This window comes from Cannabis sativa, chromosome 5 (assembly GCF_029168945.1).
Source record: "Cannabis sativa cultivar Pink pepper isolate KNU-18-1 chromosome 5, ASM2916894v1, whole genome shotgun sequence".
NCBI lineage: Eukaryota > Viridiplantae > Streptophyta > Magnoliopsida > Rosales > Cannabaceae > Cannabis > Cannabis sativa.
In genome coordinates, this window is record NC_083605.1 from 14,770,599 (window position 1) to 14,784,013 (window position 13,415).

Here is a 13,415-nt window from a genome sequence, read left to right on the forward strand (position 1 = left end):
ACTAACCAATGCTCCTGCAGCATTCATGGACCTGATGAATAGAGTATTCAAGGATTTCCTCGATATCTGTGTGATTGTGTTTATCGACGACATCCTCGTGTACTCTCAATCAGAAGAGGAGCATGAGTTACATCTTCAGATGGTACTGCAACGACTTCGAGAACATAAGCTTTACGCCAAGTTCAAGAAATGTGAGTTCTGGTTGTCTCAGGTGTCCTTCCTAGGGCACATTGTGAGTAAAGATGGGATCAAGGTGGATCCCGGGAAGATTGAATCCGTCAGGGATTGGCCGAGACCGAAGACAGTGACAGAGATCAGAAGCTTCTTGGGATTAGCTGGGTACTACCGTAGGTTCGTGGAGGGGTTCTCCAAAATCTCAATGCCCCTAACCGAGCTTCCAAAGAAAAATCAGAGATTTATTTGGTCAGATAAATGTGAAGCTAGCTTTCAGGAGCTGAAACAGAGATTGATTACTGCACCGGTACTAGCTTTGCCTTCGGACAAGGAGAAGTTCGTAGTCTACTGTGACGCATCCAAACAGGGTTTGGGGTGTGTATTGATGCAAGCCGATCGGGTTATCGCTTATGCCTCCCGTTAGTTAAAGGATTATGAACAGCGATACCCGACTCATGATCTAGAGTTGGCTGCAGTGGTTTTTGCACTGAAGATTTGGCGGCATTACCTTTACGGGGAGAAGTGTGAGATCTATACCGACCATAAAAGTCTCAAGTATTTCTTTACTCAGAAAGATTTGAACATGAGACAAAGGCGTTGGTTGGAATTAGTGAAGGATTACGATTGTGAGATCCTCCATCATCCCGGGAAAGCCAATGTAGTGGCCGATGCCCTGAGCAGAAAGGGTCCCGGGCAAGTAGCTAGTATGATTCAGATCTCACCTCAGCTAGCAGAGGATATGGTTAGATCCAGCATTGAGTTTGTGGTAGGTCAGCTTCACAACTTGACGCTGCAATCTGATCTGTTGGAAAGAATAAAAGTCGCTCAGAAGACAGATCCGGAGTTAGTGAAAATCCGAGATGAGGTGTTGGCTGGTCAAGCCAAGGACTTTTCAGTGTCAGATAGTGGGATGCTTTTGTATAAAGCCAGGGTTTGTGTTCCGAACAGTGCGGAACTTAGAAATGAGATCTTTGAGGAGGCTCATTCTACCCCGTATTCTCTGCATCCCGGCACCACCAAGATGTACCAAGATTTGAAACCGTACTTCTGGTGGAGCGGTATGAAGAAGAATTTAGTAGAATTCGTATCGAGATGCCTCACTTGTTAGCAGATTAAGGCTGAACATCAGAGACCAGCAGGGTTGTTGCAGCCTCTAACCCTACCTGAATGGAAATGGGAGGATATTGCGATGGATTTTGTGGTCGGGTTACCTAGGACCACGGGTTTATTTGATTCCATCTGGGTAGTGGTGGATCGATTTACGAAATCTGCTCATTTTCTGCCGGTTAGAACAACATTTACAGTGGATCAGTTGGCAGAGTTATATGTCAGAGAGATAGTGAGACTTCACGGGGTACCGAAGTCTATAGTTTCGGACAGGGATCCGAAGTTTACCTCCAAATTTTGGCAAAGTTTGCAACGGGCAATGGGTACAAAGCTAAAATTTAGTACAGCATTCCATCCTCAGACAGATGGTCAGTCCGAAAGGACAATTCAGATATTGGAGGATATGTTGAGAGCCTGTGTTATGGACTTTGAAGGCTCATGGAATAAATATCTACCGTTGATAGAATTTTCGTACAACAACAGTTATCAGAGTACGATAGGGATGGCTCCCTATGAACTGTTGTACGGTAGGAAGTGCAGATCCCCTATCCACTGGGATGAGACAGGGGAGAGGAAATACCTAGGTCCAGAGTCAGTGCAGCGGACCAATGAGGCAATAGAGAAGATAAAAGCTAGAATGCTTGCCTCACAGAGCAGACAGAAGAGTTACGCAGATCCGAAACGCAGAGATGTTGAGTTCCAAGTAGGGGAACATGTGTTTTTACGGGTATCTCCGATGAAGGGGATTAAACGTTTCGGGAAAAGAGGCAAGTTATGCCCTAGATTTACAGGACCTTTCGAGATTCTCGAGAAGATAGGTCAAGTGGCATATCGGTTAGCATTGCCTCCAGCCTTATCAGCAGTGCACAACGTATTTCATGTCTCAATGTTGAGAAAATACGTTTCAGACCCCTCTCATATACTCAGTTATGAGAGTCTTCAGCTTCAGCCAGACATGACCTATGAGGAACAACCAGTGCAGATCCTGGATAGAAAGGATAAAGTCCTTCGGAATAAGACCATAGCATTGGTCAAGGTTCTCTGGAGAAACAGTAAGGTGGAAGAAGCCACCTGGGAGCTAGAGTCAGATATGAGAGCTCAATATCCGTAGTTATTCGGAGTTAGATTTCGGGGACGAAATCCTTTTAAGGGGGGAATAGTTGTAAAGCCCGCTTAGTTAATTTGGAAATTAGCAGTTGTTTATGTTTAATTATGAAATTATTTATAGCTATTTAAATAATTTATTACTGTTATTTATGGAATTCAGAAATGCATGATTATGTTTTCAGTAGTTGCATATTTTGCATTTCCGGTGCCCGGTATTTTGGAACTCGGCGTTTGGCTCAGTAGAAATCACAACTTAGTATGTTAGTAGTTTGGGGACGGGTTTTAGACATTGGGAATGTCGGGAATGGCCGGGAATTTAGAATTTCCCAAAAATACCCCTTTAGTATGATTTATGTGGTTTTATGGTGGAGGGGCAAAATGGTCTTTTTGTCCCATTAGTATTTTGTCTTATGTGATTTATTAAATGGATTAAACGTTTATTTTAAATATTTATCTTGGCTGAAATGAGGTGTTATATGCATGAAAACCTTATTTTCTCTCAAATTTTACACTTAGCAAAAATTAGAAAAAAGCTTTGAAAAAGAAAATTTCTCTCAACTCTTCTCTCTATTTCGGCTGAGGCTTTTGGGTGCATGAAGCTGATTTTCCTCTTTGATTTCCAAGCAGCTCTCATCCTTTCAAAGCATTCTTCAAGCTAGGTTAGCTTCTCTTGATTTTTCTTCTTTGAAATTATGAAAAAAATGGTGAAAAGTGAGTTAAATGCATGCTTTTGTGGCTGTTATTATTGCTGTGTTTGGTTGTTATTTTCTGAGGTTCAAAGCATGTTTAATTGATGTTATTTGAGTTGTTTGAAGCATGATTAGTTAGGTTGTTCAAAGCTTTGAGTTTTCTATGCAAAAATGTGGTTTTTGGAAGGAAAATATTGTGAATCTGTTCTGTGATGTTGCTGTTGTTTCTAATAGTTTTCAGAGGTGATATTATGCTAGATTGAGTAGAATTAAGCTAGTGGAATGCATGTTTAGGTGGATTTGCTCAAGCTTGAGTTTGGAACTCAAAGCTTGAGCTCCAATGGTGATTTTTGCTTATGTGTTTTCTGGGTGGTTTTGAGGCCTTAGATTTGTTCTTTAGGGTCTAATTAGCAGGTCTGGAAAGTTTGGTTGAGTTTGGAATCGTTTTGGTTGGTGAAATGATTTTTGTGGTTTTTCTGGGTAAAACCGGCTAACCGGTTTTACACTGCGTGTAAAACCGGTTACCCGGATTTTGCAGTAGGGTGAGAAACCGGTTTTTCTCAACTTTACGTTTTGTGCTAGTTTCGGGTTTTCAGACAGTTTGTTCTCTGCTAGTTTGGGGGTATTTTAGTATTAAGTTGCAGTGAGTTAGGTTTGGTTTTAAAACCTTTGTCCCCGTTGTGACTTAGCGTGTCACTTATCGGTGTTGTGATTTTTACGGTTTAGGAGCCTGTAATCCGCCGCTCAGCTAAGTTCCAGTCAGGTTGACCGGCACACCTGAATTCGGAATCCAGGTAAGATTAGTATAACAGTATGCATATGTAGATTACATGTTTAGCGTGCATGTAGGAAGCCTGCTAGATTACATTAGTTATGTATTTAGGCTTCGAACCATCCAACCCTGTCACGTCGGTACAGCCGGAGTATGACCAGGCGGAGTATGACCGGTTCGACCGATCAGGCTGACATTTGGTTGGTGGTTCAGTGCTATTGACCTATCCCGTCGGTACAGGCTGGAGTATGACCAGCAGCCGGAGTATGACCGGTTCGACCGATCAGGAGGATACTTGTCAATAGTACCGTCCCTATGAACGTTCAAAACTCAGTACCATGTTGGACATGGCAGTAGTGGCTCAGTACCATGTTGGACATGGCAGTAGCGGGACTCAGTATCGTGTTGGACACGGCAGTTAGAATTATGTATGATATTTTTATGCTTTTCTTACTGAGTCTGTCGACTCACAGTTTATGTTCATGTGTAGGTAAAGGCAAGGCTATAGCTGATGGACCGTGAGCGAGCTTATGAGATTGTACATGTCGAGGCGGTTAGGCCTGGAGCGTACGATCCTCGGCACAGCAAGGCTGAATTTTTGTAACTGGTCGTTAGACGACTTTTATTTTGATGTAATAGTTAAACAGTGAAACTTTTTGTAAATATTTTTATAATCGGGATCCCGAGTCTTTTGTAATATGGTTTATAAGTTTAATTAAAAAGCAAATTTTTTATAAATCACGTTTTTCCATAAACCTCGTTGATTAGCAACGAGCTGCACAGTACGTTTAAAAATCACGTAATACGCCTAAGGTAGTTAGGGTGTTACAGCAGTTAAGCATATTCTAAAATATTTAAAAAGTACAAGGCATTACGTGTTAGTCTACAAAGGTGGTACTTTAAATCCCATAGGCTATAACGACTAAAATTTATAGGCTTGTCTTGATGACTGGAATTCTACATCTGGGGTGCTATTTATTCTTGGGGGTGGAGCAGCTGTTTGGAGAAGTGCTAAGCTAACCACAACATTAGACTCTACCATGGAGGTCGAATACATAGCTACCACTGAGGCTGCTAAGGAACTGGTCTGGCTAAGAAAGTTCTTCACAGAACTTGGTGTTGAAGGGAAAACCCACTGATTTACTTTGTGACAACACTGGTGCAATAGCCAATAATTAAGAGCCTCAAAGCCACAAGAGAATCAAACACATTGAGAGGAAGTACCGCATCATCAGGGAATATGTTGCAAGACGGGACGTACTGGTAGAGAAAATTGATACTGAAGACAACTTAGCTGATCCATTCACTAAAATTTTGACTGTAACTGCATTTGAAAAACACAGAACAAATTTAGGATTAATTGAAATGTACGGATTGTTTTACATTAGTGCAAGTGGGAGTTTGTTGGGTTTTTTGCCTTAAACAAAACTATATTTTAATATAATCTTCAATATTCATTTATCAATATAGAAAACATATTTATTTCATTACTTATTTAATGTGTTATTTGGTTCATGTGATCACCTGTTTTGATTTATAAATTCATCCAAATCATTATCACATTTATATTCTTGTTTGTTGTGATGTCAACATAGTGGAAAGTAATCAAGTTTATGTGATTGAATGTATTCCTATGATTTATAAGAACACAGGGCTTAACAGATAGGATAATCTACAATGTTGTTTACTTGCACCTTGGGTAAGTGCTATGTCTTTTCCAGGGCACTAGTTAGAGGAAGCTTGTGTTGGATGTATGGAGTATGCATCGGAAGGGACCGATATTGAACTTGGATAAGATGTAATAAACTTACTGTAATATCTATCTAATTCAATATCACCTAGTTGATCTTAGATCAAATTATCTTAATCTTGAGATGGTTAGGTTCTAGTTCAGTTGTATTATTTATGTTCTTCAATCTGTTCCTTAAAGTCAACCAATGGATCTTCTCGTGACATATAGATTAAAAACATGGTAGCTTAATTGAGTGGGAGCGCTAAACATAGATATGGAATCTATAGCTTCAATCTAAATATAAAAGTGAAATTTATGATGATTTCCTTCGAGTTTGGCTTAATGAAGATAAATGGTTGAGTACTCATTTCAATAATTATATTAGTTTACTGAAATATCATTTATCGGTAGCTAAGTGTTTTAAGAATAAAATACATTTAAGGGTGTAACGGTAAATTTGTCCCTACTCAATGTAAATTATTAATTTATATATGATCATTCATTATTAGGATTATAACAAAGGAAAATTTCATAGCGTATCTATAATATCCTTACTACTACTACTAATTAATTTTATTTTATATTTTAAAAATAAATTAAATCAAATTAAATAGAATTTTTTTTCTCCCTACTCCTCTTGATGTGTTTTCTTTGTTGTTAGAAAATTCAATAAAATGTAAAGCTCTTCTTGACTGTATTTCTTTTTTCTAATTTAATTAACATTTTGAAAAGTTTTTAAAATATAATTAGATTTTCTTAATATACAATTTAAATAAATTTTTCAATTTACATTTTTACCTTAATTAAGGTTGTATAAATTCTATGTTTTAAAACTAAATTTTGTATTAAGTACACTAATTAAAAAAAACGTTCACTAATAATATCGATTGAGAATGGTACGTAGGGTCGGAGTTAGATGATAATTGTTGTCAAAATGGCCAATAACAAGTTGGAAAAATAAAATAAAAGATATATCTATATTTTTTAATGAAAGATAAAAGATATATTTTATGATAGTGATTTGACATTTGTTAAACTTGGTACATGTGAGCAACTTTAAGACGAATGATGGTGACTGTGGAAGGCCTCCATCTCATTACGATGCTTCCAACGAAAAAAGCCGTATTTATTGCTGAGTTTATTAATTTTGGCTAAGTTTGTAGATAATGAGGTAATAAACTGTATATATTTTGCAGTGAATATATATCCACTATGGTCATGGTTTAATTTCTGTAGTTATCGATGTGTTAAAATACAAGTCAAAGTTTTATATATAATTACAAATAAGTACTAGTTTGGTGAATAGTGGTGTTATGTATATATATGTAGCTAAGAATATGTAGTACTCTACTACTTACTCATCCCTCTTTAATTTATATAACAGTTCATAATGACATTGATTTTTTCTCTACAGTACAATGCTCTATAATAGAATTACACATATATAGTGGGAGGCATTTCAATCTCTAGTTTGTTTATTGGTTAATATTATTCAATCTCTAAATAGTTTTGAAAGACAAGAAAAAGTAATCATAATTAAGAAAAAAAAAATAATGAATACAAATAAAGATTTATAATTTTGAATTATTTAATTAATTTCGTATATATATATATTTATGGGGAACTTTTTATATATTTATTTAGACTTGAGAGAGATATGATAAAGTAATTCTAATTTAATTCCACCAACCTTAATAATTTAATTTGGGTTAGAATTTTGATGTTGTGTATAATTGATTCAATTTGGTGTGTTGAAAAATGTCTTATTATTTTTGTGGCATACATAAATGCACATATGGGCATGATTTAAATTTACTGGAATGCACAACTATAATTCCCAACAAACATTTAGTATCCACAGTGTTATGCCCATAACTTTTTATAATTGATATATTGAAATTGTAAAATTAATTTGGTAATGGTATGGATTTTCCTGTTTTTAATTTCTACAACTTCATTGATGTATATATGTATGTCAAGATCAACCATTTAGGAAGATGCTTTGGTTGGCTTATTTTTCAGAAAAATAAATATAAATGAATAAAATTAGCTCATCAAGGCGATTAATTAGCTAGAGTTATGACAAACTAACTCAAATATAGCTTTATTCCAACAAAAATAATAAATAAGCAATAATTAAAACCAAACAAGAAAAATATGTATAATTTTGTGATCGATTTACATTATACGTACTAATTTTTGCTGCTTCCCAATTAAAAAATATATTTTTGTGATCGATTTACACATCTTATTTTCCATTAATTTTCCTGTCTATGTTGACATATTTTTGAATAAAAATGTACTGACAGAGAAGATTTCTTTCTTATTAATTTTTTTATTGAATCAATTAATATGCTAACTATATCGACGATATAATTTTTCAACATCCAAACTAATTAAGAGAAAGATAAATTCAATTTACACTAAAAACAAATAAAGATATTATTTTTTATTGTCTTTTAAAAAGCAACCATTTAAAATTATAATGAAGTAAATTTTAACATGGGAGTTATTACTCCTTATTTTTTTATTTTATTTGTTTTAATTTTTAGAAAACCTTTTCTTAGGTCAAGTTGACTTGAATCTAGAATAGTTGTTGTCAAAGCTACAGTACTTACAAATAATATATCTCAAATATACTATATATGTACAATCAACACAAAAACTTATTCAAAAAAGTTGTTAGTGATGATATCTTCTATTCCACTATAATAAAATATTTATGCTAATTAAGATTTTCAAGTAAATTTTACATATACTAAATTATATTTTTTAAAGTTTTAATTCGTTAAAAGTTTTTGTTCATGATTTAATATATATATATATATCATAATTTAAGAAAAATAATTTGATACATAGTCTATTACTATATATATTAATAAAATTAAATGAAATTAAACTAACATATTTAAATTTCATAATCGGGATACTTTTCTAAATATCTCAATTAACCTAATATTTATATATATTATTTTATTGTTATTTTTGTCGTTTTTGTCTTTTTTTTCACTATATATCTTTATTTAATTTCAACATTTGAATTAAATATTATTTATCGAATTACTAAGTAGTATATTTTGTTACATATTGAAAGACGACCGAGCCGAGAGTATGAGATGTACATGGTTATATTACAGCTAATCGCTAGCTAAGCTTGCGCCTTATAATTTATAGAAGGCTGGCTAATACGTGTGCCCACTGCGGCCTCACATCACTTAATATTAAAATGGTCCGCGATTTTCCCACGCTCCACCCTAATGTTTCACTTTATAGCTCAATAAATTGAAAAATATATATATTATTTATATATAAAAAATGAAAGAATAAGACCCCATTTGCCACATTCTCTGTCTCTCTCTCTCTTTAGAAATCTCACAACTCAACATATATATAAATATTTGAAAGAATAAGACCCCATTTGTGACATTCTCTCACTATATATATAAATAATTGTATATGAAGTCGTATGGCTAATCCTCCAACAGACTCGCCCAAAAGTGACCAACCACCCAACCCATCCATATCACCATCAGTACTCCCACAGTCTGAGCTGAGCCCAATATCATCTGAAAATCAACTACCAAGCCCGGTTAAGGCCCGGCCATCAGAAGACCCGCCCCCGCAAAACCCGTTTCATTCCCCACGAACAGGGTCTGCTTCGGTGAGGAAGCACCCGTTTTTCCGGGGAATCCGTTGTAGGAGTGGGAAATGGGTTTCAGAGATTCGAGAGCCAAAGAAAACGACACGCGTTTGGCTCGGTACGTATCCGACTCCCGAGATGGCCGCCGCAGCATATGACGTTGCGGCGCTCGCCTTGAAAGGCCACGACACTGCCTTGAACTTCCCTGATTTGGCTTCCTCTTACCCAGTACCAGCTTCTACTTCGGCCGCCGATATTCGTGCGGCGGCGGCTAAGGCAGCCGAGTCCAAACAACCCCAACAGCAAGCCGAGCCTAAGCCGATACCGAATAAGCAGGATAAAAACTGTGGGGATCAGGAGAGTTCGAAAGCTGTAGACGATTGGGTGATCAATGGGGAAAGTTGTTCGAGTACTACTGCAAATAATAGTGAGTTGAGTTCAGGCGGCGGTGAGTTTATGGATGAGGAAGCCCTTTTGAATATGCCGAATTTGCTAGTGAACATGGCTGAGGGAATGCTAGTGAGTCCACCAAGGATCAATACGCCGTCGTCTGATGACTCACCTGGAAATTCAGATGGAGAATGTTTATGGAGCTATACTTAATAAATGTATCGGACAAAATCATTATATATTCTGATGGATGGTGGTGATGATATATATATATATTTTATATATTTATGGATCATCATCCAGTTAAATGATCCAGATTCAAGGCATCAATATATTAAATATGATGCAAAATGATGGTATTAAAAGACCAAAAAGGTACGGGTATGTTTTTTCTTTTTCTTTTTCTGGTACTTTTGTATTTTTGCTTATTCTCTGTGTGTTTCTCTGATTTTTGCTACCCTTAATTGCCTTTTTTTTGGAATTGGGTATTTGTTTTTTGGGAGAAGGGGTTCTTCTATTATTACCTTCTTTCCCCACCACTGGATTTTTGCAGCTGATTATAATGTATGTGGAATCCGTACGTGTAAAGCTGGGCAGCTACACGTGCAGGAGATTTTGCTGCTAACCTTTTATGATTTAGTAGCTGTATGTATATATATTTATATATTATATACATATATGTTTATGAAAGAAGAAGTACTAGTACTCTTTCTACTCATGTTTATGCCTTATATTCTTGTTTTGGAAATAGATCATTCGGGAGGAAGATTTTTAATAAATTTATATATATATGATGAGAGAGATATTTTATGTATACTTTCTATGTATTGGATCTCTACTTTTAATTATGGATCTTTACCATTTTCAATCAAAACATACTACTCCTTAATTACTTACGCTCATGATTACTTACATATTTGTTCTAGATTTTGACCAGGTTTACCTATTACAAGGGGCATTATTATAAAGTCTTAGTATATGAATGATCAACTAGCTAGGCTTTTTAGTAAGTCTCAGAATTAATAATAAGTGATAAATTCTTCTCAAAAGACAAATAATAATAATAAGTGATAAATCAATAATAATGACTTTGAAGTTTTGAATGATGCTATTTTTGGGTTAAGAACGAATCCTCTTCTCTCTTCTTTGTGTCTGATCGTTCTTATTATACTGTATAAGGGAAAGAAGTAATAAATTAATTTATAATAAGATATGGTTTGATATGATATGGATATTATAATAAATATAAATATATTAGTAGCAACACTATGTTTCCATGTAAGGCCGGCCATAAGTCGTTTATTGTTAAAGTAGCTCAGACAAGAAGCAACAATCGTGCCGATTGTTAAGGTCATGATTTTTAGAAATTCTTTCGTATTCAAATGATTTGCGAACTCCATTAATCTCTTTAATATCCATGATTAGTACCTACCCAGCTTTGAAAAAAAGACTCGAAATTATAATCTGTTTGGACTAGTACTTTCGATCCGAAAGATATCTCTATAGAGCACTACATTAATTCTCAGCTATATTGGGGCTAACTTCTAAGATTTTATGAAGCAAATCAGGTAGATAGCTATTTCCAAATACGACATTGATTGGCAGTATAATCACATTTGCTATATTACTTGATTTACATTACATATATATGTGTGTATCATTATTATGTATATTACTGCAGTACATCAAACATGCATGGTATGCATGTTATTATAATTAACTATATATCATATGCATTCCCTACAAAAGAACTATATCGTCATATATATGCCTCAAACTTTTGTTAAGTACTATATATATATATTTTTATATGTATATCATGTGATTATGTATGTATGTATGAAGTAATAAAAGTAGATCGATGAGAGGGGAGGATGGGGGGCAAAACTCTAGTATAGTCTGCAACGAAGGTACAAAGAAAAAAAAAAGTTATAGGAGGAATCCGTGTGCAACTAATAGGTTAGGGGGTCCTATATATTTACATATTTATGGCAAAAATAAGGAATGGACTGGCCTAGCTATGGCTCAACAATAACTACCAGACTCACTACAATCACTGAAAGTATATGAAAAGATATATGTACAGAAGATAATAAATTAAGAATTAATATATATGTACATATAGGTGGAGTAAACCCACAAAATAATTTTGGAAACATCCCAAAAATAGTGTACCGATGCATCTTTGTTTCGGCATTCAGGAAAATCTTTTAACTTAATTTATTTTATCATCGTTCATATTGTAGTTATTTAAGAAAGGATATAAATAGCGGCATAAGTACTTAAAGTTTTATGTTTGTAAGCGGCATAAACCTGATGTTTATTTTTAGCGGCATAAGTATCCATAATTTGTAAAACTATAATTTTCTTCTAGTTTCGTCAGTATAGACTCTGTTTTGAATTTGTTAAAAGAACATTTGGAAGTAAATGATACTACATATTTTTATTTAGATCCTATGATCAAGAATTTACGCCTTATATAGTTATATGTGCCCTGTTTAAGACACTAACAGAATCTGTACTGATAAAATTAGAGAAAAATTATAGTTTTGCCGCTAAAAATAAACATTGAGTTTATACCGCTTACAAATATAAAACTTTGGATACTTATGCTGCTATTTACCCTTAAGAAATATCATGCAAAATTTTAAGAAACTTAAAAAAATTTTAAAAACAAGTCTATATAAAACAAAAGAGGTAGGTATGCAACAAACTGTTTCAACTTTATTTTTGCAATATTAAATTTTTTGAATGTTTTAAAAAATTTATTACATATTTTAAATCATTAAAATATATACGACTATTAAAAAAATTATATTAAAAAATTTTCTAAGATACCAAAATAAATAAAAATTTTATATCGGTGTAACCTTTGAATTTTAGAGAATTAATGCATTGAAGCATTCTATATACACTATAAATATATATATAGGGATATGATTTTGTCCCGTTATTGTACTTTCACGGTACGACAGTCGTCAGATGAGGGAGTTATTTGATCTGACGGCTGAGATTGATGTAGGGATAATTAGGGTTAAAAAGTAGAAACGTACCCTGACACTCATTTAATGTACCCTGAGACCCATCTAATATACCACAGAATACATTCCGTGAAAGTACATCGCGGGACAAATCATATCCCTATATATATATATATTTCTTTAATTGTGTCAATCATTTAGTAGACAAACAAACTATATAAATCACTACTTCCGTAGCTATAACTGCTGATTAATCTTATTATGCCTTCCCTTATTAATAGTTAATAATTTCTGTGATGTTTGGTTTAACTGTGTGCAAAATGTGATTGATTTACTGATCATCTGTTATCATAGATGACACTAATATTAAACACTTTATATATTCCATGTTATGTAATCAATGAGTAGTTGACGTTAGTTAATAATTTGGCAAAGTTCATATTCAAATGATTCAGATTGAAAGTATTTTATATATATTAAGGTATATATATATAATATAATTCTGGGGTCAGAAACTTTTGAGTTTTTCAATACCCTTAGTTAATTAAGGGGACCTGCAATCTCTACTACTTCTTTCTCATTATTGTTTACCTGAATTTTCTTTTATTAGAAAACAAACCAAATGCAAGTGACAATTTAAAAGAGAAAAAGAAGCAGAAAAGAAAGACCCACATTTATATATATTAGCTCCCTCTGAAAAGAGAAAATCTTTGACTTAATCTTATATGTTTATTGTGTTTAGAATGATGAGTATCTATACATATATGAATCTATTTATATATATTTATAGATCACTTTGTGGCGCAGTGCTCTTTGATGATAG

General features: G+C 34.1%; 1 protein-coding gene across 1 annotated transcript; it reads left to right on the forward strand.

Moving 5' to 3' along the window:
• The first annotated feature begins 8,892 nt into the window (after positions 1-8,892).
• LOC115717046 (ethylene-responsive transcription factor ERF027) lies at positions 8,893-12,061 on the forward strand. The gene has a single exon (XM_030645987.2). It carries the CDS (start codon positions 9,048-9,050, stop codon positions 9,822-9,824), a length of 777 nt encoding a protein of 258 aa, XP_030501847.2. The 5' UTR covers positions 8,893-9,047; the 3' UTR covers positions 9,825-12,061.
• Positions 12,062-13,415: the final 1,354 nt, after the last annotated feature.